This window comes from Drosophila rhopaloa, unplaced genomic scaffold, assembly GCF_018152115.1.
Source record: "Drosophila rhopaloa isolate 14029-0021.01 unplaced genomic scaffold, ASM1815211v1 contig_2, whole genome shotgun sequence".
Taxonomy (NCBI): Eukaryota; Metazoa; Arthropoda; class Insecta; order Diptera; family Drosophilidae; genus Drosophila; species Drosophila rhopaloa.
The window spans coordinates 22,719,560-22,745,441 of NW_025335083.1; the positions used below are offsets into that span (position 1 = coordinate 22,719,560).

Sequence of the window (25,882 nt, forward strand, 5' to 3'; positions counted from 1 at the left end):
TGCTTTTCAAAGCGAAAACTAATCTTAAGACCCCTTAAAACTGGCCTATTAAGTCACTTATTTGCAATGAATTTCCAAACACATCAGTTCCGCCAACCACGCGAACCTCGACTACTTTCGTTCTTGTTTGACACCAATCGAACCCACCATTTGACACCACCATTTGCCCCTGTGTGGGTGCTTATGTATGCCAGTGGCTCAATCATTTACCAATAGACACACCACCAGGCAGATCGCCACCTGCGATACCCGCTCCACTTAAATAGCAACCACTCTCGGTGGCCGGAACCCAGTTCACACACAGCCTTAGAAGTACGAGTACGAGTATATGGGCCATGAAGTCGACGGCGTGGTTCTCTTTGCTGGGTGAGTGGATCTAAAAGCCCCAAAATATTGCATGATTATGGTGTTTCCTTTATCGTTGGACAGGTTTTCTTTGGAGTGTGTCTGCCAACCCGCTGGTGGGTCTCCTAGATCCCAACTGCCAAGTGGTGCGGGGAGAATGTCCCAATGAAAATGTCTCCTTCTGGCTGTATTCCAAGTAAGTTTAAAGTTTAGAAAATAATACAAGACTTCTAACAATTAAAAAAAATATATATTCCCTCCAAAATTTCTAAATAATAATTTAAACAACCAAATTCCTCTCTGCAGCTCCACGCGGGATAACCCGATCCTGCTGAATCCCCTCGACCTCAATCCCTGGGACTTCCAGCCGTCACGCCCCCTTAAGATACTCATCCATGGCTACACAGGATACCGCGACTTTGCGCCCAACTCCTTCATCCGCCCTGTGCTCCTGGATAACGAGGATGTGAACGTGATCTCCATCGACTATGGGCCACTGGTGCGATATCCCTGCTACATCCAGGCGGTGCAGAATCTTCCGCTGGTCAGTCAATGCTTGGCGCAGTTGATCAACAACCTGGTGGATCGAGCAATAGTGTCTAACGAGCAGATCCACCTGATTGGCTTCAGTTTGGGTGGTCAGGTGGCGGGTCAGACGGCCAACTATGTGAAGAGAAAGATGAAGAGGATCACGGGACTGGATCCGGCGAAGCCTCTATTTATCCTGGGCCCAGATTCCAGACGATTGGATCCGGGAGATGCCGACTTTGTGGACATCATCCATTCGGATGTTTTCGGTCGTGGAGTGCTGCGAGCCGCCGGTCATGTGGATTTCTATCCCAACTTTGGAGCCCAACAACCCGGCTGCATGGAGGAGAACATGCAAGATCCTGGAAGCTGCAATCACGAGAGAGCTCCTCGCTTCTATGCCGAGTCCATTAATTCCACCGTGGGTTTCTGGGGACGCCAATGCTCCGGCTGGTTGGTCCATCTCCTTGGCCTATGTCCCACAACAGGTCCCCAGGAAAAAATGGGCTATCACGTTTCGGAGGATGTAAGAGGTTCCTACTTCCTCAAGACTGCAAGTCAAGCCCCCTATGCCCTGGGCAAGTTGGAGGATGTGGACAATAGACAGACCCTGGCCAAATTCCATTTGAATATCGACCACAATGAAATTGATGATGACTATGAGCCACAGTTGTTGGAGGCGTTCCTCGAACTGGACGCGGTGAATGTTGTTGTGAAAATGGACGAGGACGATTTGGATAAGCAATTGGACTGGATAGATCGGGAGGAGGAAGAACCCTTGTCGAGAAATGTGTTCTGATAGGTCTTAGGATACAGAATTATTTATATTATTTAGTTAAGATTTCAAATATAAAAATTTCAACGCAAACTCAAGAAGTTAACTATGTTTAATCAGATAGCTAGACGGAGAAAAGAATTGCAATATTTTTAATGGCAGTTTTTAAGCTGGCGCAAATTAAGAATAATTTCTTTTCAATTTAAGAAATTAACAAATTGAAACTAATCGGATGTTTGAATAAAATGACTAATCTTATCTATCCAATTAGCTTTTTAAAAAGTTTATTATACAAAGAGTGCTTCAAAACCATAAATAATAACGATAGGTCTTAGGATACAGTATTATTTATATTATTTAGTTAAGATTTCAAATATAAAAATTTCAACGCAAACTCAAAAAGTTAACTATGTTTAATCAGATAGCTAGACGGAGTCTAGAAAAGAATTGCAATATTTTTAATGGCAAAAACAGTTTTTAAGCTGGCGCAAATTAAGAATAATTTCTTTTCAATTTAAGAAATTAACAAATTGAAACTAATCGGATGTTTTAATAAAAAATGACTAATCTTATCTAACCAATTAGCTTTTTAAAAAGTTAATTATACAAAGACTGCTTCAAAACCATAAATCTTATCTATCCAATTAGCTTTTTAAAAAGTTTATTATACAAAGACTGCTTCAAAACCATAAATAATAACCTTTCTTCATAAATCATCACATTTATGTTCTCCATTGCTCTACTATAGCATTTTCATTACCAGTTTCTAACCCCTAACCCCACCCGCAGCGACCTTGACCCACTGCTCCTCATTCACCTTCCACCAACTTTAGAAACCTTGACTTTTTATCACCTGTCAGCATTGCGTTTTTATATGGGCCCTCATTTTCCATGCCATTTTCAATGTTAGGCCGTGCAAATTTAATAGAACTTGCGTTAGAATGTGAGCTTAGAGCAGTTTGAACTTTAGTCATGAGCAAATATAGCACGGTGATCCTTCTCTTCGTTATTTTTGGTTGCTCCAAAGGAGAAAAGCAGCTGCGAGGCTGGCTGCCAGAGTTTTGTGTGTTCGGCGAGCAAACATGTCCCAATCCGCGAGTTACTTTTTGGCTTTATACAAAGTGAGTGGGAGGATAATATTGCGAAATAAGACCGGAATTAATTTGCATTATTCTCCAGTCAAACCCGTGATGATCCTGTTCAACTGGATCCCCTTAACCCACAAAAGGATCTCTTCAAGAACCAACTGCCACTGAAAATACTCATTCATGGCTTTATTGGAAACAGGAATTTGACACCGAATCTGGAAGTAAGAGATGTGCTGCTCCAAAATCAGAACGTAAATGTTATCTCTGTGGATTATGAGACAATGGTGCGCTGGCCGTGTTATTTTCCCTGGGCCGTGAATAATGCCCCAATTGTATCCGAGTGTCTAGCCCAGATGATAAATAATCTAATACGGACGGGCATCAGCCGACGTGAGGATATCCATTTGATTGGCTTCAGTTTGGGTGCCCAAGTTGCTGGAATGGTGGCCAATTATGTGAGCCAACCTCTAGCCAGGATTACCGGTCTGGATCCTGCGGGTCCTGGCTTCATGATGCAGGTTTCATTGCAGCAAAAACTGGACTCTAGTGATGCGGATTTCGTGGACATCATACACACCGATCCGTTCTTTTTCTCCATGTTGCCGCCAATGGGTCATGCTGATTTCTATCCCAATCTTGACCAGCTTAATCAGAGGGGCTGCAGCTACATCAGCAATTGGAGATTTTACAATTGCAATCATTATAGATCAGCCGTCTACTATGCAGAGTCGATTACATCAGGAAGGGGGTTTTGGGCTCAGCAGTGTGGTGGCTGGTTCGACTTTTTCTCTCAACGATGCAGTTATTACACCAACATGCCTAACTCGCAGATGGGTTACTTTGTGTCGAATAAGTAAGGTTTTACTGTGGATTTAATGTTAGTTTTACTAAGATCTGCTTTTCTACCTTTTAGTGCATCAGGCTCGTATTTTCTCACCACCCACGAAGTTCCTCCCTTCGCAAAAGGACCCCCTGTTGAAGTCGAATTTGATGTTTCGGAACTTCGTAAGCTCACGGAAATAGCATTAAGTTAAAGCTTTATTTTGTACTTACTTTTTTATTTAGTTTTAGTTAAATTTTTTATTTAATATATATTTTTGAGTTTTATAAATGTTTTGTTTTCGATTTCGGGCGGCGAATTCTTATCATAAATAGCTTTATGAAATGTTGTCGAACTTTTATAACCACATATAACTTACTTAATAAGTAGGTATATTAACCATCGGACTTCCTGTTTTTGAAGGTATTTATCGTGGCATACTTTTAGACACCTTTAAGTGATTTTAAATATCTAGAGATTTTTTTAACACAGTACTCCCGATAGGCAATTTAAATTTATGACTTGTAAGCTTTTCTTTTGGTGCAAAAAATTTTAAGTCCAATGTTTTTAAATTATATTTAAGGCAAAAATGCCTAAGTTTACTTTTCAATCAAAACATTTTTTAAGCCCCTACAACGGCTTCTCCAATTGTAATAAAATACCAAAACAAAACTAAAAGCTTTCCACGCAGAGCGAGCTTTTGGGTACCGGTGCAAACTTTTCGGTCAGCCACCAAAAACGAAAGACTTCGGACACGAACTCGACAGTCAGTGGCTCGCCAGAGCGCAATCAAATCGCACGTGCACGCGAACTTCGAGGCGGAGAAAGCCAAGATCGTTACCGAAAATCTCTTCGCGAGACCGCGCGTGCCCGCAAAAATAAAAGAAGTGTGGTAAAACACAAAACTGAATCAATTTCTGTGCAGAGGCAGCCGGAATTATGCCTCGCCAGCTTCGCCGTCGTCTTGCTGTGCATTGAAATCGAAATCGAGTCCAATGACCAGCTCTCGAGCTGGTGCTTAAGAAAGAGTTTTGCACTTTGAAACAGCCTTAGCCGGTCAACGAGCAGGCCTTGACCCAAAGCCCAGAAGAGTTCAAAGATTCCGCTCCTTAGCCCAGTTATATAATCGCAGTTGCAATTGCAATTAAAACTAAAAGTACCGTGAATTTGCAAAAAATAAGTAAAAAAAAGGAAAAATATGTGGTCAAAGTGTGTGAGGAAACCGAAAAGTGCAGACTTTTGGCTGCAGCTGCTCTGCGTGAGTTTTACACTCTCCCGCCTGGAATTCGCCGGTTCGTATGCGTTGTGCTAAAAGAAACCCAAAACAGAGATAAATTTAAGTTTAACTTTTACTTTCGCCCTGGTTGGCACCTATTTTTTTTTCGTGCCTTTCTTTTGGCCCTGTCATTGTGTCCATGCTGTTTATCTGTTTCTGTTGACACTTCAAATTGGCGTCCGCTTAAGTTTCAGCTTCAACTAGTTGCACAATATCAAACATCGTTTTCTTTTTTCCATTGCGACCTTGCCTCATATGTTGGTCAACAGTGATATAAATATCTTGAAAAGCCTCTCTTCAAGTACCTCATATTTTTAGGGGCTCATCCCACACATCCCGCCTTGTCATGGTGTGACTTCGGTAGTCTCGCGTAGCCAAGTTAATTAATCAGACCCTTACTACCGTTTAAATTTCGGGTGCCTCATTATGTATTCATATTTTGATGCCCCTGCACCTTGACACTCTTCGCAGCTTTTGCAATATTTACTGCCAGGCAATTTTTTATTGCCGCTGATGAAGGTGTCATATGGGGCGTATGCGCGTTGCAGGGGTGCGTGTCATTGTCAAGTTTTGAATTCAGACGGACTCAAAGGGCAGGTCCACGGTCGTTAGTTAATTAAGAATGTCAGCTTAATGAAGGGGCTGTCACTGGGCCAGATTAGAGGTTATTGAACTCAAACAAATCTTAGCATTTATAAGCTTTAAGTAGGTCAAAAATGTTGAAATCTTAAAGCTGCAGCCATTTATTAACAAGCTGTTACACCCAGATATTAAGCAATTCTTCAAGAATTTTGTTATTGTCTAATTAAACACAAACACATGCAATGGCTTTTGCTTCGAACATAAGACTTTAAGGTTATGACACACAAATCTCGATATCGATTCGAAGTCAATTGGTCAATAATCTCCATCGTAAAAGCCAACAAAATAATGTCCATGACTCATGGCAAATAAAAAACACAAAAACCCACAAACAAACAAACGGAAAAAAACGGACTCAAAAGCGAGCCAACCCAAAAAACATCTTTCACTTAGCAGGCGATGAGTATTTCGTGTTTTTCCTCCAATTTTCTTTTTCTCCTTCCGCATTCGACTGCTTCCGTTTCGGGCGTGATTTGTGTTAGTTGGACAGAGTTTTCCGGCCAACCAAAAGTCCCAAAATTTATCCATGAAATTTTCCCGCCAAAAAAATATAAACAAACCCAAAAAAAAAAGTAATTTAATTGGCATGCGTAATGCCTGAATGGAAAGGAAAATGAAAAAGGGGGAGTTGGACTTACATAAGTTGGAAAAAGCAGCTCACGAAGTCAGAGATAAACGATTGTGAAAAACAAATGAAAACAGAAAAGCTGAAGACAATTGAGGCATGACCGCGACCACAGCCCATTGCTAATTGAAGAGTGGGGAGTGCGGGTGGGTATAGATCAGCCTACAGAGAAAGAAAATACATTAATACATACAAAATACAATACATATATCGAAAATAAATAGAGGAAAAAGACAGAAGAAAAATATTCAAAATTACATTATATCAATCTTAAGTGCATATTTCGTTTTGCTGACTGTATCACGGATATCGGTGGGTGGTTGAGTGGCATTATGCTGCTGACTCTGATGTAAAAATACGCTTGTTGCATGATAATTTAACCAGCTGCTGGTCTAACGAACACATGTCATCGAAATCGGAGTGAATTAAGCCGTGTTCACTGTGTCGCTGGGGTATGCATGCCCTATAAGGCAGCCGATATCTTCGGGTATTTCCAGTGCCCAGCCAACCGACAAGAGTCTGCATCTGCAATAGTTTTCCAGACCGGTTGCATGACTCTTGGTAATCTCCCAACTACCAGTACTTCAACCGCAAGTGGGCCAATTGGTGGCTAACATTTTGGGCGCCACCAACTGAGGCGACCGAAGGCCGATTCTCATGAGTTTCGGTTAGATTTTTAATTTGGCCATTTAGATTCAAACCGCATTACGGCGACTTCTTACGCATGCGGTGAGCTCAACGTTGCTGACACAAAAAACATTTGGAACTAGTTCAAAGCTTGGCACTTAAATAATATTAAATTAAAAATTTATAATGTACCATTTCTTTATGGTATTATCTTGTATTTTATCTGATTATATTTTGATTACATTTTGTTTTAATTCTTTTTTCTACCAAATTATCACTAAATTTTTTAAAGTCAGAACAAATTCCAATATTGCTAACACCAAAGCAAACTTTAATAGATTGTTAATTATATAATGCTTTTTAAAGTACCACTTAAATTTTAAAGTAGCTAACGAACACTAAATAGTTAAGTTAACACAAGCTTTCAAAACCCTTTGCTTATATTTTGTATTTAGGCAAATTATATGTTTGAAGCGTCTTCAAAATAGTTATTCAGAAACTTATTAAAATTAATAACATTAACATTGAAAAGTCGCAAAAAAAATATTACTTTTTAAGTAAATAAACTATTATTTATTTAACAAAAGAAAATAATGTATATTAATGCACAATTGTATAATGTAATGCACAATTGTTGAATGCAGGGCTTACGTAGCCCACTCCTCGCATTTGCGAACCACTTGGCGCATATCTGTTCGCAGAAAACGAGCCCATGTGTCAGATAAGCCGATCTCTAATGGGTTTTCCTTCCCCCATGAATCAGATGAATAAATTACGCATATTCATTCCGCATCCAGTTGCCAGCTCTAGTTATATCATATCATGAGCAGCATGTTTTGTCAAAAATAAACCCAGTCGGTGCAAAAAGCAAACAAAGAGCAGTGAGCCACAATACGGCGTCACTTCCGTTTTGGGCTGACTTTTACTTTCTGCAACTCAATGTTGCTGCTGCAACCCAATGTTGCTGCTCCAACGCAATGTTGCTGCTGCAACAGCAATCGCATGACATTTGCAGCGTGCCAAATTGCAAGCATTCAATGTCGCTGCCAGCGGCTTATGTAATTAAATGTAATATCGTAGAGCGAAACGTGTTTGTCAACTAAAATCTTGAATCTTGAATTTCACATCCTCCGTAGCTGGCCAAAATGCTGGAGTTGTGGCCGCGGCAGTGGCGGCGGGTCAAAACCAGACGCAGGTCTATGTGACAGATTCTTGCCTGCAGAAACCATATCGCTGTCCACATCCGAAGATCCAGTTCTATTTGTACACGCGACGCACCCAGGAGCAGCCGGAGTTCATAGATGTCCTCGATGCGAACGCGCTGTACTACACGCACTTCAATCCCCGGCATCCCACGAAGATTATAATCCATGGCTTTGGCGGCGGTAGAACCCTGAGTCCCAGTCCGGATCTTCGGGAGGCCTACTTCAGTGTGGGCGAGTATAACATAATCATTGTGGACTATGCCGATGCTGTGAAGGAACCCTGTCTGAGTCAGATGGACTGGGCTCCTCGGTTTGGCAGCCTCTGCATCTCGCAGCTGGTCAAATACCTTGCTCGTCATCCGCGTGGAGTTCAGCCGGATGATCTGCACTTCATCGGATACAGTGTGGGTGCCCACATCGCCGGATTGGTGGCCAACTATTTGAAGCCCGAGGAGGGAAAGCTGGGCAGGATCACCGCCCTGGACCCAACGATATTCTTCTATGCGGGGGCAAATAACTCCAGGGACTTGGACACTACGGATGCCCACTTTGTGGATGTCGTCCACACCGGAGCTGGAATCCTTGGTCAGTGGCACTCTAGTGGTCATGCGGACTTCTATGTAAACGGAGGCACCAGACAGCCAGCTTGCGTGGGATCAGCCACTTTGTTTCGTGAGTACTGTCCTATGAATAAACTAAAAACAAGAATAATAGTCAACTTCGGCTAGCCGAAGCTTATAAAGCAAAGCCATTCTTCGAAAATTAGGAAAGGAGTTAGCATAATAAAAGTGACGAAAGGCCATTTTTTCGAAAATTTGGAAATGACGGAAAAATGACCCAAAATTACAAAAAACAAAACACAGATTTTTAGAGAATTAAACCACAATTATTTTAAAGTATGCCACTTTGAATTCGGATGTCTGTAAGAAAAGTTATGGGCTTAGAAGTGCAGTTTTAGGGCATTTTTTTGCAAGGCCATTTTTCGAAAATTCGGAAAATCGACCAAAAATTGCAAACCAAACTGAGTATACAGTTTTTTAGAGAATTAAACCACGATCATTTAGAAGTATGCCACTTAGAAATCGGATGTCTGCGAGAAAAGGGCTTAGAAGTGCAGTTTTTGGACACTATTCTGCATAGCCATTTTTCGGAAATTTGGAAAATGACCAAAAATCGACCCAAAATCACAAACCAAACTGAGTATACAGTTTTTTAGAGAATTAAACCAAGATCATTTAGAAGTATGCCACTTTGAAATCGGATATCTGTAACAAAAGTTATGGACTTAGAAGTGTAGTTTTTGAACACTATTCTGCCTACATATTTTTCGAAAATTTGGAAAGGGGTTAGCATAGTAAAAATGACGGAAAATCGACCCAAAATTACAAACCAAGCTGAAAATACAGTTTTTTAGAGAATTAAACAACAATCATTTTGAAGTATGCCTTTGAATTCGGATGTCTGCAAGAAAAGTTATGGGCTTAGAAGTGCAGTTTTTGGACAATATTCTGCAAAGCCATTTTTCGGAAATTTGGAAAGGGGTTAGCATTATGAAAATGACCAAAAATCGACCCAAAATTACAAACCAAACTGAGTATACAGTTTTTTAGAGAATTAAACCACGATCATTTAGAAGTATGCCACTTAGCAATCGGATGTCTGCAAGAAAAGTTATGGGGTTAGAAGTGCAGTTTTTGGACAATATTCTGCAAAGCCATATTTCGGATATTTGGAAAGGGGTTAGCATTATGAAAATGACCAAAAATCGACCCAAAATTACAAACCAAACTGAGTATACAGTTTTTTAGAGAATTAAACCACGATCATTTAGAAGTATGCCACTTAGAAATCGGATGTCTGCAAGAAAAGTTATGGGCTTAGAAGTGCAGTTTTTGGACAATATTCTGCAAAGCCATTTTTCGGAAATTTGGAAAGGGGTTAGCATTATGAAAATGACCAAAAATCGACCCAAAATTACAAACCAAACGGAGTATACAGTTTTTTAGAGAATTAAACCACGATCATTTAGAAGTATGCCACTTGGAAATCGGATGTCTGTAAGAAAAGTTATGGGCTTAGAAGTGCAGTTTTTGGACAATATTCTGCAAAGCCATTTTTCGGAAATTTGGAAAGGGGTTAGCATTATGAAAATGACCAAAAATCGACCCAAAATTACAAACCAAACTGAGTATACAGTTTTTTAGAGAATTAAACCACGATCATTTAGAAGTATGCCACTTGGAAATCGGATGTCTGTAAGAAAAGTTATGGGCTTAGAAGTGCAGTTTTTGGACAATATTCTGCAAAGCCATTTTTCGGAAATTTGGAAAGGGGTTAGCATTATGAAAATGACCAAAAATCGACCAAAAATTACAAACCAAACTGAGTATACAGTTTTTTAGAGAATTAAACCACGATCATTTAGAAGTATGCCACTTAGCAATCGGATGTCTGCAAGAAAAGTTATGGGCTTAGAAGTGCAGTTTTTGGACAATATTCTGCAAAGCCATTTTTCGGAAATTTGGAAAGGGGTTAGCATTATGAAAATGACCAAAAATCGACCAAAAATTACAAACCAAACTGAGTATACAGTTTTTTAGAGAATTAAACCACGATCATTTAGAAGTATGCCACTTAGCAATCGGATGTCTGCAAGAAAAGTTATGGGGTTAGAAGTGCAGTTTTTGGACAATATTCTGCAAAGCCATATTTCGGATATTTGGAAAGGGGTTAGCATTATGAAAATGACCAAAAATCGACCCAAAATTACAAACCAAACTGAGTATACAGTTTTTTAGAGAATTAAACCACGATCATTTAGAAGTATGCCACTTAGCAATCGGATGTCTGCAAGAAAAGTTATGGGGTTAGAAGTGCAGTTTTTGGACAATATTCTGCAAAGCCATATTTCGGATATTTGGAAAGGGGTTAGCATTATGAAAATGACCAAAAATCGATCCAAAATTACAAACCAAACTGAGTATACAGTTTTTTAGAGAATTAAACCACGATCATTTAGAAGTATGCCACTTGGAAATCGGATGTCTGTAAGAAAAGTTATGGGCTTAGAAGTGCAGTTTTTGGACAATATTCTGCAAAGCCATTTTTCGGAAATTTGGAAAGGGGTTAGCATTATGAAAATGACCAAAAATCGACCCAAAATTACAAACCAAACTGAGTATACAGTTTTTTAGAGAATTAAACCACGATCATTTAGAAGTATGCCACTTAGAAATCGGATGTCTGCAAGAAAAGTTATGGGGTTAGAAGTGCAGTTTTTGGACAATATTCTGCAAAGCCATATTTCGGATATTTGGAAAGGGGTTAGCATTATGAAAATGACCAAAAATCGACCCAAAATTACAAACCAAACTGAGTATACAGTTTTTTAGAGAATTAAACCACGATCATTTAGAAGTATGCCACTTAGAAATCGGATGTCTGCAAGAAAAGTTATGGGCTTAGAAGTGTAGTTTTTGGACACTATTCTGCATAGCCATTTTTCGGAAATTTGGAAAGAGGTTAGCATTATGAAAATGACCAAAAATCGACCCAAAATTACAAACCAAAATGAGTATACAGTTTTTTAGAGAATTAAACCAAGATCATTTAGAAGTATGCCACTTTGAAATCGGATATCTGTAACAAAAGTTATGGGCTTAGAAGTGCAGTTTTTGAACACTATTCTGCCTACATATTTTTTGAAAATTTGGAAAGGGGTTAGCATAGTGAAAATGACGGAAAATTGACCCAAAATTACAAACCAAACTAAAAACACAGATGTTTAGAGAATTAAACCACAATTATTTTAAAGTATACCCTTTTGAATTCGCGTGATTGTAAAAAAAGTTATGGGCTTAGTAGTGCAGTTTTTGGGCACTTTCTTTTCTTACCAACCAAGCTGAAAACGAAGATTTTGAGATAATGTTTATTAAATAAAAAGGTGTCAGTTGTGTAGTTCATCTTCCAAATGAAATGAAATTTTATCATTCCAATTTCGTTTGGCTCAATGTTGTCCCATTAGGTCTTAAATAAAGTAATAATTAATAATTATTATTATTTACCTTTTAAGTGTATCTATATTTAAGTACTTTGTCATATATTGAACTGACTATTTATTATTATTTATTTATTATTTCAAACCCGCAGAAACCTTGGCCTGTGATCACACGAAAGTAACGCCGTACTTTATCGAATCCATAACGACGACTCGGGGATTCTATGCAGGTCCTTGTCCCAACTTGTTCTCCTACCTGATAGGCTGGTGTGAGCCCAAAGACTCGGAATATGTCCTGATGGGAGAACACTGTTCTCACAAGTGAGTTTTTTTTTATTTCTGCTTTTCTATTTTCTTTATAACATTATCAATGTTTTGCAGAGCCCGAGGGAATTATTATGTGACCACCAATGCAAAGGCGCCCTTTGCTCGAGGATTTCCGGGCAAAGGTCGATCCAATGGGGAATACCAGGGAGTGAGGAGATAGTGCTCTTCAACTTGTCGAAGTCGTAAATTGAATTTTGTATTTATTTGTATTTGAGCCGCCTGGACCTATGCATCTTTTACACCGTAGCACTCATGTGATTTTAGCTTGTTTCCTAATTGATACCTATTTATTTCTTAATATTGTTATTAGCTCTAACTTCAGCCATTTTTTGTTGGGGGCTGGGAATGGACCGAGTACCAATCTCAAGTGTTCCGGGACTTGTACAAATAAATAGGTATAATAACTAAGTTTTATGCTACGAGTTGTATGAAATAAAAAACTCAATTTTGTTGGCATAATTTTTAACATGTTCGTTTTATTGAATTCCAAATACAATTCATTAGGTATAATTTCGTTCTGTTTTTCATGACCTTCAAATATGGTAATTCGTATAGCCGGATCTCATACATCTTTATTTCTTTTAACCAAATTTAAGTTACATAGGAGACGATTGTTAGAACTAAGCAGAATTTCAACTGAACATAGGTTTTCTTGTGTTCTGAGTCTCTTTTATTCGTTTATCTTTAGGAATAATTATTTGTTGTTTTTTTTTTGTTTTTGAGCATACAATGAAATATATAAGTATTTATTTTAATTTGGATTAACTACCATATAAATTATACAACATGGGCGGGTGTTGCCAGAAAAGGGATCTCCGATTGTGTTTAATATATTTAATTTTGATTTAATATTATATATTTTGTATACAGAACTCTCAGTAAACACAAAGAATATTTTGTTTCTAATTATATACACAGTTGAAGTATCGGTTGGATATCCCAGCCGAAGTTAGCGGTAATATTGTTACTACATCTTTTTTAATAATAAGAAGTTTTATTGGATTCAGATTCCAAGGAGTTCTGTAGCCAATTTTTTTATGTTTTTAGTAAATATATGTTTTATATTAATAGCATATATCTGATTTGTATTTGTGCGCCTATATTTCTGTATGAATGTGTATGCATTTCCAGCGTTTTTAAGTTTACTTCCACGTACAACATTAATGTTTGGCTAGTAGTTAAAATACCCTAGATGTAACCTGTTCTTGTGTGACTCTGGCTATAGCGAAAAGTGATGGTTTAACACTATTGAAGTTGAGCCCGTTTAGTTTTTAGTTATGCTTTGGTTTAATTTGGCTTTATATACACTTAAATTACTCACAAAAGCATTTAATGATGGCATTCAACTACGAGATATAATTGTATTTACAATCCGTTATGTCAAGTGATCTTCATTATTTGCATATCTTAGCAAGCAAAAGTTTTCACCGTGGCTTTCTGGTTAACATATCTATGTTATTATTGTCCACACAGCCCCGAGAGCTTGAGTATCTCTCAAACGAAAAAAGGAAATAAAATCCATAGGGTAAGAACATGTCTCTAATATTATAATCTTCCGATTATAAACAAATTATTCTTAAATATGGTTTTATATACAGAATGAAGTTTTAACTATACTAATATTACACATACGCCCCAGTGGCCAACATTTTTAATTGCCTGCGCGATGCATTCGTTAAAAATTTGTGCCTAAAATCAAATGATGATACTAAATAAATAAAAATAATTCGAGAATATAAATTTGGTTACTATTAACTAGTCTTACTTCACTAAGTATTGTCGCTCACACAAGCAGTATTGTTTTCTTCAATTGGAACTTGTATCCCAAACCATTTAAAATTGTAATATATATTAGCTATGTTAAAGTTGCTATACGAGTATTTGCGTAAGTATTTATTCGCTGCGCTGTACAAATTACGGTATTAGAATTGACTCTTTTAGTTAGAAAATTTTCACGTTTTTAATACATAGTGATTTAAATGTGAATAATTTAAATTACCTTTATATAGTTATTTATAATATTTGTGGCTAATTTAATATGTTTGGATAATATACAGACGATTAGAAATCATTTTTTGTAAATTTGTATTTTCAATTGAACAGTGCGAAAGTAAGTGCGTCTAAATATGTTTTGTGTGGCAGTAATTGAAGTTTTTAATTAATTTATTATTATATATTAAAATTATAATAGGTGCATGAAACTAAAACAAACAAATAGTAACAGTGCATTAAGTAAGTAAAATTTGTGCTCTTAAATAAAATTTGGTGCATAAATAAGTTTAAGTGTAAGTACTTAATGCTGAATTTATGTACAATCTACTAGGTATTTCGAAATTGTTTAAATTTATTGGTTTAGAGAGATTTAACAGTGCTAATATTGTATAATAAATAATTTAGCTTTTATTTAAGTTTTACAAAAGGAACACAATTTAAAAACGTAATGTACTTGGGTTTAAAACTAGGAGTTGACTTTTAACTGAATAAGTTAATAATAAAAATTGGAAAATTTGTTTTTGCCAGCCATGGAAAATATTTTAGCTGATATTTAACAAAACTTGAAGAAGTTCAACATAGAGTAAAATTTATTTGAAAATTAGAATTTATAAATTTAAACGCTAGACCATTTTTTGGCATAGAAACCCAAACTTATTAACACCCTTTTCCATTTTTAGATAAAGTGTTCCTTTTGCTTATTATTATTTTAATGTAGTGAGCATATGAAGACCAAGTCTGAGGTTATATGCGCCTACGGCTATCTACTTAAGTGTTATGTTTTTAGTACCTACATCATGCCTTGCTCATGTTCTTAAAACACAAAAGCATACGGTGCATCAAGAATAAAACAAATCAAACATAAACGAGAATTAGTTAACAGAATAATATATGTTTTGTTTTTTTTGATTAGCTAGTAATTTTTATGGTTATCATTCGTGCCGAACATCAACAATTGCTTGGGTTTGATTAAAATGTTCTCTTTACACAGAAGATAATATCATCAACGGTAATAAAACGTGCAGTTTGCAGTTCAACAACAATCTTTGGCTATATATATATATACGATTATACCGATTTAAATATAATTATTATAGGCTTTGTCTGGATTATGTGGTTTATGATATACACAAGTGCTGACTATATATTTCCAGTTTTTCCCTATCTTGTGTTGCTGTTTCGGTTTCTGAGCTTGTAAATAGAAATTCGCGGAAGCGACGTCTTAATACTATATGCTATATAGATCGATTAGGCCTGTTGTGTGTCTATGTGGGATAACTGTAATGGTAATGGCTATCGGTATTGCTGTGTATGCATATGTAGTTTCTCTGTTAGGTACATAGTTTCATTGTGTTAGTGTGGCATATGGAATCCCCTAATTCGCTGACAAATTCGTTTCTCTTTTTAGTTATATATATATATATCGTCCGAAAGGCTTTTGGATCCCTTCACCGATGGAACTCAACAAATAGAAAGTTAGAGAGTATGGGGAAGAACTTTAACGGCACACCAAGAACAAACAATAAACGTCAAACGATTTCCGACTACAACTAAAAGCTATGATATATATCAGTGAATCCATTACTGCTGCTGTTGGTATCCCTGTGGATCGTAGGACGGCATTTGTCCTTGCGTGTATCCATATTGTCCTGGGTTCGACACATCCCCGTAGCTCGGTGGTGCATCCTCCTCCGCGATTGGTGGTGCACCACTGGCCATGGCAAAAGGATTGTTGGCCACGTGACCAGTGGCGCCATAGCTAATGGCATTCGACTGCTGCATTTGACTCTGCTCATTGTACTCAGGAGCACCCTATTTCGGGAAAAAAAAGGTTCAATTATATTAAAGGGATAATTACGGGTTTGATACAAATATACGACAAAAAAGTTACTTGTTGGAAAGGTTATAAAGCTTTATATCTCTTCAATTAAATTTTGGTAAGGTAAATTAAACCTCTAATATTTTTGTAAAGCTCTTAAACATTCAAAAATACTCTTAAATACAATTTATCAAATGCTTTTAAATAAATAAATAATAGTTATGCCAACTAAACTATATAAAAACGAATTTATAAATATATTTTACCACAAAAAAGTTAAATCGTATGTCACTTACAAATGAGGTTTCCTTCATGTAGTCGCCCAACATGCCCGCCTGGCTGGGATCCGTATTGGTGATGGCACCTGGTGGTGGGGCCCACACCTTCTGCTCCTCTGCCGGAGGCTCCGCCCATGGCTGTAGTTCTCCAGAGGCGAAGATCCCGTAGAAACTGCAGCCAACCAGATGAACACAGGCGGCCAGGGTGAATACTGTAGTCCAGCAGCCAGTGGGCTAAAGAATTCAAATATTTAGAACACATTCTTTTAGAAAATACTAGAATTACTTAAACAATACTTTTAGTCAAAATCTCTATAAGTTTTGCGAATTTTTGGGATGAAACAACTTTTGTATTCCTCTTCTTAATTCTGCTTGGTACATTTTACTAAATTCATTATTTAATTCACTTACATTAGACTGGATTAGACCATCCAGGGCGTAGGGTACAATGATGCCAGCCAGTGTGCCAATTCCATTCGAGAGACCCATCAGGATACTGGCATATCGAGGAGCAATATCCAGGTGATTGACATTATAGCCGGATATGGCAAAGCCACTGAAGGCCACGCCGCAGGTCAAGGCAAACATGGCTCCCGTCTGCAAAAGAGATCTCTATAAAAACAGAACCAACAGGCTTATTAAGGACCTACCGCCGTTGAGGAATGAGCCACGAATAGGAAGAACAGGCCCTCCATCCCGAATCCGCCGCAGTTGAACAGCTTTCTTACATTCGTGGTGGACAGGATGCCATTCTTTCGCAGGTGATCCGCCAACATGCCGCCAAATGGAACAATCGTGGTCATGATCAAGTGGGGCAGGGATCCGACAAAGCCCGCCTCCTCCACTTTGAATCCGAACTTGTGCTTGAGGAACGAGGACTGGAACAGCACCAGGAGGTAGAAGTTCCAGGAGCGGCAGAAGTTGGCCACAATGATGGCGTACACCGGCATCGATCGCATCATCTGCCGCCAAGGAGTCGTCTTCAGGGATGGCATCGTCGGATGAGCCGACTCCCCCAGCGATTTCTCGATGTACTTCAGCTCGGGTATGCTGATGGCCGGATGTTTGCGTGGATTCTCGAAGCACAACCATATCCAGAACATGTACCAGATTATGCCGAACACCCCGTACGCGTAGAACGGCGCCTGATAGCCCACGGTATCGGCCAGAAGTCCGGAAAGCGGCAGTCCCACCACCACGCCGGCATAGGAACCGGAAAAGGCCAACGTGGCCAGTCGGGATCGTTCCATGGGCGGAGCCCAGAAGCGCCAGATGCCATGACAAGCTGGATACGTAACGCCCTGTGGAGGGAGATGTTACAAAATATAGGTTGAAGTCTAGTATAACTGATTGATTGTGCAACTTTTTTATCGATTTTTTCTGTGTATTTAAATTAGTTTGTATTTTCATTTATTAGTTTTGGTCATGTCCTATATAATATAGATAAATTTGAATAAATATTTGTTCATGTCTATCGTATTTAACAAAGTAAGGGCAACAAAATTTTTTACAATTTTAAATTTAAATTTTTCCTTTGCATTATTAGAGAAAAAATCAATATACTCAATAATCGTTATAAACTGCAAACATGCAATTGAAATTTTAAATGTAAAACTATGTTTACCAAAATCTATGAAGGGCATAATATAACAGTCTACTGCTTCCAAAATCGAATGAGCAAATATCTTGTTGTTAAAGCATATATCATTCCTTTCCAATTTGAAGAAAAATGACAAACTCCCCAGTCTCTTACACAAAAGAAACGCATTAAAATAAATGCTTTTGTTATTTTTCTTTGCCCTGCCAAACCCCCCCTCCCTTTAAGGGCTTAGGACATGTTTCCATTTCACATATTTGCTTTATCATAAAGCAAAATCTAACCCTCCCCATTTTCGGAACATCACGCAGCCGTAATCCCCGGCTTTGATCTGTGGCAAAATCGAATTTGGTTAGTTGGTTAGCTGGTTGGTTGGGTTACGTACCTCGAAGAGTCCTTGCAGGACGCGCACACAAATCACCACATGACCGTGCATCAGGGTCATCGCGAATGGCACGAAGAGATGCAGTGTGGCGGAGCTCACGATGGACAGGCCGAATATCTTGTTGGCCGGGAACTTGGAGGCGATGAAGCCGCCGGGAATCTGCGTCACCAGATAGCCCCAGAAAAAGGACGAGTCCACATGGCTCTCCACGGCGACCGTCCAGTTCATAAAAACAGTCTGCAAAAATCCGGAAATAAAACATTTTTAGAGGGTGAGTGGTGGGCGCTCGACAATCATTAAAAACCGCTGCAGGCATTTATTAACGAGCGTCAAACCGGATTCTGAGTTTCAAAACGGGTTTCTATGTGCCCATGTGGGGGCGTGGTCTTTTGTGTATGACTTTTGAGTGATATCCACCCACACACACTCCTTAATTGACAACAGCTTCTTGCCAAACGAAGCGAATTTGATGGCTCCCTCTCTCTAGCATTTATTCCTGCTCATTTAATTCTGTCAATTTTATCAATTTAATATGTAGACACTTAGCAAGGAGATGTGAACAGAATTTAATGAGGAACAATTTAAGAAATTTTAGTCTTTACGGAATTTGAATCATTCTTTTTGGTGGACTTATAATTTATTCTTAAAGATATCCGCCTACAATATCAGGAACTTAAGTCGACATTAAGAGAACTAATAAGCTGTTAGTCTAAAACATTCGATCTAAATACTTTATCAATAAGTTTTGATTGAAGCCGATATTTATCAAGTCTTAATCAAGTAATTTTTAAGATGTCCCACCCAAACCGTATAAATTTTAAAAGAATTCCTTTCACTTCAAAATCTTTAATATAAAAAAATGTATTGGGATAAGACTGAGATAAATTGTTGGGCTTATTGGAAAAAAGTATATATTAGCTGTAGCTTCTCACCCCGTTGTGCTCTCCTTTGAGCTTGGCCGCCGACATGTTGCACCGCATTCCGAAGGCGATCATGAATCCCACGCAGGCCATGGTGGCGATGGTGTAGCGGGCCGGCATGCAAGGACACTCCGCCTTGCAGTACTTGTCGATCTTCCGCAACGGTGGCCGCTCGATCTCCTCGAAGGAGGCGGGCGAATCGGGCCGGTCGTCGTCGTCGTCGTAGGCGTGGCCACCGCCCGGTCCACGACCCTCCCGGTCGCCCCCTCCATCTCCTCGTAGCCACCGTGTCCGCCATGGTAACTCTGCGATATCTCGAACTTCTCCATGTTTGGCTTCATGCTGCAAAAGTGATAATAAATCAGATTTATTCAAATAATACAAATAAAATAATTATTTAAGGTTTCAAATATTAATTAACGTATTTTGTTACTTAATGTTCTGGGTTAGACATAAGTCAGAGCAAATTATCATGTTTTAATATAAATGATTATAATAGTGTAAGTACCTTAAAACAACTAAGCCCTTAAAATTTCAGGATTTTCATTCCTTACTCAATCTACTCAATATACATTACAATCTTTTTCTCCTGGGGCATAATTCATGCCAATTATAGCGGCTAGTAAAACAAATCAACAGGTCAACGAGAGGGCGTGAAAACACAAATATTTTCGGCTTGTTAGCAGCAACAGCTGCCACCCCTCCAAAACCATACGCCCATCGAAGGTGGTTGTTGTTTTTTGCCAAGGGTCCCAAAGGAATTGCGGTATTCTGAGGGGAGGAATTTGCTGGGAAAACCTTCCTCCTTGGTGCGGAATAAAATTCAATTTTATTAAGTGCTGATAGCATGGCTACGGGTATTTAAAGTTGATTGGACCAGGTAAGAATCGGCAATCGCATTTCCAGCTTTGATTTCCCAGTTTAAACACAGTTAAAAGACCTTGTCACCGACTGATTGATGGATGTGTGTTAGCTGATATCGGGTGATATCTGGGGGCGACCCAACCACTAACCCCTGGGCAAGCCATTAACCCGGGATAAGTGACACATCAACTGAGATATAGCCCCTTACCACATTCCCCTGAATTAGGAATTTTTCTTCATAAATATCCAGACAAAGTCCCCATAAGTATGCAATACAAACTAATAAGCAGCCACCAGCCAAAAACAAGCCACTACAGTGGATATAACTTTTTGTCGTCGTCGAAGTCGCCGCCTGTCACATAACTCAACTGTCTGCCGCCAAAGCTACCCTCGTCTGGTCACGCAGGATCCCCTGAATATGGGCAAAACGAAAAAAGGAGCTGAAGGAGCAACTTGCGTCCTTCGAACAACGTGCGCCTTGACCGACTTTAAGGCTGACGCCAATTTTATGCGGCAATTCTTATTTGCCCTTCGAAAAAAAAGAACTGCTCTATGTCCGTCATTAGGTTTGTTGTGCCAAAAGATGATTCGATTACCATTTCAACGTGATAATTTAGGGCCTTGGCACTTAAGAAATGCCTGGATAATTTTTTGGAAATGTTTTCTGAAAGAATTTAAGGTATCACTGCTACATATTAATTTGTATATTTTTTTTGTTTCACAAGCCCTTCTCATACAAATTAAAAAATGCATTTTGAAGAAGCAAATGTATATTTAATTTAATAAGGTTCATTGGTGGAATTTCAGGGTATCTTTAGAATATTAATTATCCTTTAATGATCCCTTATAGATTATTTTGAACATATAAGTGATTTTTCATTTATCCCGTAAGAACATCTCATCTTCGTCTCTTTTACAAATCACTTCGCATCCTTGACTAGAGCTTGTTTTTTTTGAAGTCGCGCCAAACTATCTTTGGCGCTAAAGTTCTGTTTTGATAGTCAGTAAAAATGTTGCAGACTTTTTGGCGCCGCCTAGATTAAGGATAACTGGCGCCACGAGCTGAAGACTTTTCGGCATTCGCTTTTGACTTTAACGTGGCCACAAAAACGCGACCATTAGAGATGTAAATGGGGCACATCCACAGATGAATAAATATATATATGGTGTGTATTAGTTTGTTTGCCTTGACAACTGAGATGCTCCGGCATTCAGAGGGTGGGAAGGGAGAGTGGTGGCTTGTCAGCGACACGACCGCGTATCTTCAATGGCAATTCTAATTTCATTTTCACTGGCAAGGATAAAGGAACTCCTTGAGCACTCCCCCGATAAGGCATTTCAATTTCTTCGCGCCGAGTGCCACTCGAGAGCTTCAGCAGCAGCAGGTCCTGGCAACGGAAACGGGTCGTAAAAATCAATTTCGTTTGCGTGGACTACTGCAGCAGCAGCACTTCGTCGGTATGCAACACATTCCTTAATGAAAGCGATGTGCCACCTATTGTTCCAATTTCTAATTTGCGCCCCAAGGTCCTTGAGAAATCAGGCGAGGTGTGGCCATAAAATTGCATACCACGACCACACATTCATTGAGCGTTTGCCCAATATGCCTCAGTACGCCTTTATTGTGTTTTTCCCGGAATCGAAGGTGCCGGAGTGCAAGTATAAGTTCCCGGACACGTGCTGCCAACGTGCCCGGAATTCCTGAGCCACCGGTGAGCTTCGTCGGCATGCCAGCGCGTTCATTGTCACCACTGGAAAGTCCTGGGTGTCCTGGCAGTCCTGGCACTCCTGGCAGTCCCCACTCTAATGACTTGTTAAGCATGCCAATAATTTTACAACTTTCCGGGGCGCGACACGTGCCAAAGTTTCGCGACGCCGGCTAGTCGGCAGTGCGTATCAATATCGGTACATATTTACTGCATTATCCTGGCATGGTCAAGTTCAGTCAACCACGAACACCGACCAGCCTTGCGTTAAATTAAACTCTCTCTTTTTTTGTTCTTTCCAAAGTCCATTTGATTGCATTCATATTTCATCCCAGTTATATTGCTCATCGTCATCGTTGTACACTGGCCAACAAGGATTTGAAAGTCGGAAAAAATGAGGGAAATGTGCAAAGTAAGGAAACCTTTGTAATATCCTTTTTTGAGCCTAAGGTTTTTCTATTTCTCTTAAATAGTAAAATCATTTCTCAGATATATATATTCTTTTTTTAATACCTTTAATCCCTTTTTTGAACCTAAGGTTTTTCTATTTCTCTTAAATATGTAAGTAAAATCATTTTTCAGATATATATATATATTTTTTTTTAATCCCTTCAAGCTATAAGATTCCAAAAATAATTAACATACCAAAATCTCTTACAAAAGTTATTGTAGATATCCCACAACCAATTCTAAAATTAATATGTTACATACTACATTTTGAATCCCTACAGTATTTAATGTTCCTTAAGACCAAAACCCTGTTGTCTGGTGTTATGCATATCATATCATGGCACACTCACCCGCCGAACACGCCCGTCGCCTTCTCCTTAAACGCCGTCAGACCCTTCATGGTGATGCTGTGGTCGTATCCCTGATTTTCCCAGACTCCTTCTTCCTCTGACTCCGCCCCTGTCTCCGGATCGCCGAATCCTCCTTCGTAAAAGTAAGCGCCTGTTGTGCTTCGCTGCCTTTTCCGCTGTTATCACTTGGGCGCATAAATATATTTTGTTGCCTACTTCACGGCGGATTGCCGTGTATATAAGCGTGGCGAATCGGCGGCGGTTAATTTCCGTGAAGCCAGCACAAATTTGATGACTCTATTTTCGGGTTGGTTCGTTCACTCAGCAGGGGATTTTCACTTGGTCGCCATATAATTTCGATTTTCGGAAAGCTTGTGCACATTCATTTACAGTGCCTGAAAAAGAGATTTGTACCGGTTATTAATGGGTCCAACAATTTGTGTTCTGTTGCTGATAAGCAAAAGTCTCGTACAATTTCATCATTTTGCACATTTCTTGTAAGCGGCTTATGTTCATAAATTTGCTTGGGTGTCCGATGGGAGTGATGAAGGAAATCGGATGGGTAAGGGGTAAATTCTGAGCCGGGAGACCATTTTGTAAATATTTCTGGCTTTGTTGGCTGTTTTGATTGCCTTTTACGCTTCATTTAGTGTGTGTATGAAATTTGATCCTTTTTTTTGGTTACAGTAATCTCTTCTGAATGGGGTTAGCCAAAGTGAGTAGAGAAATTATTAAAAAGGTATATAATACCTTAAAACTATTTTAATTGGGGCTTTTATAACATTGTAAGTAAACTAGTTGTAAGTCAAATACCCCTAAAGATATTAAAAATCTTTAATACGTTTCAATTAAAATCAATAAAGCTTCTAAGGATTTATTTTAAAACATGTCCATGAATTTTTATACCCTTGCAGAGGGTATTATAATTTTGGTCAGAAGTTTGTAACGCAGTGAAGGAGACGTTTCCGACCCCATAAAGTATATATATTCTTGATCAGGATCAATAGGGGAGTCGATATAGCCATGTCCGTCTGTCCGTCTGTCCGTCTGTCCGTCTGTCCGTCTGTCCGTCTGTTTCAATACCGTTTGTGAGCTCAGTTTAAAAGCTAGCGATCTGAAACTTTCACACGCGTCCTAAAACATGTGTACGCAGATCAAGTTTGAAAATCGCCCCGATCGGACGTCTATATCCTATAGCTCCCATAGGAACAATCGGATATATCTAGCAAAAATTGATGATATTTCGCGCAGTGTAAAAGCTATTGACATGAATTTTTCCAAATCGTATTTTTTTATGCATACCTTGATCAGGGTAAAAGCGCGTGGCAATCGGACGTCTATATCCTATAGCTCCCATAGGAAAAATAGGGTAAAATCGGTCCAAATTTTATGTTTTTCAGAATATTTCGCGCTGTGTAAAAGCTATTGCTATAAATTTTTTCAAATCGTATTTTTTTATACATTCCTTCATCAAGGTGAAAGCGCGTGCTGATCGGACGTCTATATCCTATAGCTCCCATAGGAACAATCGGATATAACTTTCAAGAATGGAAGATATTTTGTGCAGTGTAAAAGCTATTAACATAAATCTTTCCAAATCTTATTTTTTTATGCATACCTTGATCAGGGTAAAAGCGCGTGGCAATCGGACGTCTATATCCTATAGCTCCCATAGGAAAAATAGGGTAAAATCGGTCCAAATTTTATGTTTTTCAGAATATTTCGCGCTGTGTAAAAGCTATTGCTATAAATTTTTTCAAATCGTATTTTTTTATACATTCCTTCATCAAGGTGAAAGCGCGTGCTGATCGGACGTCTATATCCTATAGCTCCCATAGGAACAATCGGATATAACTTTCAAGAATGGAAGATATTTTGTGCAGTGTAAAAGCTATTAACATAAATCTTTCCAAATCTTATTTTTTATGCATACCTTGATCAGGGTAAAAGCGCTTGGCGATCGGACGTCTATATCCTATAGCTCCCATAGGAACAATAGGGTGAAATCGGTTAAAATTTAATGATTTTTAGGATATTTCGCACAGTATATAAGCAATTGACATGAATCTTTCCAAATCGTATTTTTTTATGCATACCTTGATTATGATAAAAGCACGTGACGATCGGACGTCTATATCCTACAGCTCCCATAGGAACAACAGGGTGAAATCGGTCCAAATTTGATGATTTTCTGAATTTTTCGCGTAGTGTGCGAAAGTATCCCTTTTTTTCTATTTTTATATGACATTTTTGCAGTATAAAAGCAATTGACATTAAACGATGAAAATCTAGTTTATTTATGTATACCTTATTCCTTTGGCTACTTTTTCAGTTTTAGCAATTTCGGCAAAGTCTGCAAGGGTATTAAAACTTCGGCTTGCCGAAGTTAGCTTCCGTCCTCGTTTTATTTTATAAATGTTTTGGTAAAAAATCATGTACACTAAAATTAAAATGTTTATCGGTTTTATAAATTCCTAGCTTTTTTAGAAAATCAAAACTTTTGATTCGTTAGAGGACTTCCTTTATAAATTTATTTTAAGACTAAATTCTCGAATGCCATTTTTATTTATTGCCAGAAATATAAAAAAAAGCCTACATTCTTTGGCGTTTTTCTCGAAATTGTCAAATTTTTCCGAGTTAAGCTCTTCCCCCAAAATCGTTGTACTTTTGACCTTTGGCCGCAATGAGTACTTACATCCCACATCAGAGTTACGTAATCCATTTCGCAGTTGTGCCCAATTATGTAATAGTCCTTTAGTTGAAACTTAAGAACCGTTTTTTCGGTAGTTTATTTTGGCTTAAGTTATTTTGCAGTAGTCAACAAAATTTGTTAAGTATTTTAACTAATTTGTTGTTGTTGGTTAGGATATCACAAATAAGGTACACAGATAACAGATTATATAGCTTGATTATACACTACGCGATACGCTAGAAAAGTGATAAAAAAGGAGAAATTAAGTATTTCTTTAACAAACAAATATGTCCTAAGACATCCTAATAAATTATTTTTAAAATATAGAAAAAATCTCACATTTTCTGACCAACACACGCCCCGCAAAAATAAATATTAAAAAAACAAAATAAACTGAAAACTTTGGATAAACGAATTAAAAACTTAGAGTGTGGGACGACAACATCCAGACAGAGTTTGACCACGAAACCGGCGGCAGTTTTGTATGGAACCGACGACGACTAGGACGAGGACCGATCCGAATCCCACTCTGTCTGAAGACTGTGTGACAACCAGTTCCAAACCAGCCGCGACG

At 38.5% G+C, this 25,882-nt stretch overlaps 4 protein-coding genes across 4 annotated transcripts; 3 read left to right on the plus strand and 1 right to left on the minus strand.

Annotated features, from left to right (window-relative positions):
- The first annotated feature begins 105 nt into the window (after positions 1-105).
- LOC108049580 (pancreatic triacylglycerol lipase) lies at positions 106-1,712 on the plus strand. The gene is made up of 3 exons (XM_017130801.2): positions 106-366; positions 430-541; positions 652-1,712. The coding sequence occupies exons 1-3, from the start codon at positions 336-338 to the stop codon at positions 1,670-1,672; spliced, it is 1,164 nt and encodes a 387-aa protein (XP_016986290.2). The 5' UTR covers positions 106-335; the 3' UTR covers positions 1,673-1,712.
- A 908-nt stretch (positions 1,713-2,620) lies between these two features.
- LOC108049576 (inactive pancreatic lipase-related protein 1) lies at positions 2,621-3,770 on the plus strand. The gene is made up of 3 exons (XM_017130797.2): positions 2,621-2,769; positions 2,828-3,589; positions 3,650-3,770. The coding sequence occupies exons 1-3, from the start codon at positions 2,621-2,623 to the stop codon at positions 3,768-3,770; spliced, it is 1,032 nt and encodes a 343-aa protein (XP_016986286.1).
- Positions 3,771-4,344: 574 nt separating this feature from the next.
- On the plus strand, positions 4,345-12,648 carry LOC108049582 (phospholipase A1 member A). Its single transcript, XM_017130805.2, has 4 exons — positions 4,345-4,848; positions 7,863-8,603; positions 12,081-12,249; positions 12,310-12,648. Exons 1-4 carry the CDS (start codon positions 4,755-4,757, stop codon positions 12,413-12,415), a joined length of 1,110 nt encoding a protein of 369 aa, XP_016986294.2. The 5' UTR covers positions 4,345-4,754; the 3' UTR covers positions 12,416-12,648.
- Positions 12,649-12,705: 57 nt separating this feature from the next.
- LOC108049581 (vesicular glutamate transporter 1) lies at positions 12,706-25,836 on the minus strand. Its single transcript, XM_017130804.2, is given in 10 exon segments — positions 12,706-16,059; positions 16,363-16,578; positions 16,756-16,941; positions 16,995-17,645; positions 18,327-18,563; positions 19,259-19,515; positions 19,518-19,588; positions 22,617-23,011; positions 25,312-25,544; positions 25,648-25,836. Coding segments are annotated over 8 exon segments (1,899 nt in total). The 5' UTR covers positions 22,667-23,011; positions 25,312-25,544; positions 25,648-25,836; the 3' UTR covers positions 12,706-15,828.
- Positions 25,837-25,882: the final 46 nt, after the last annotated feature.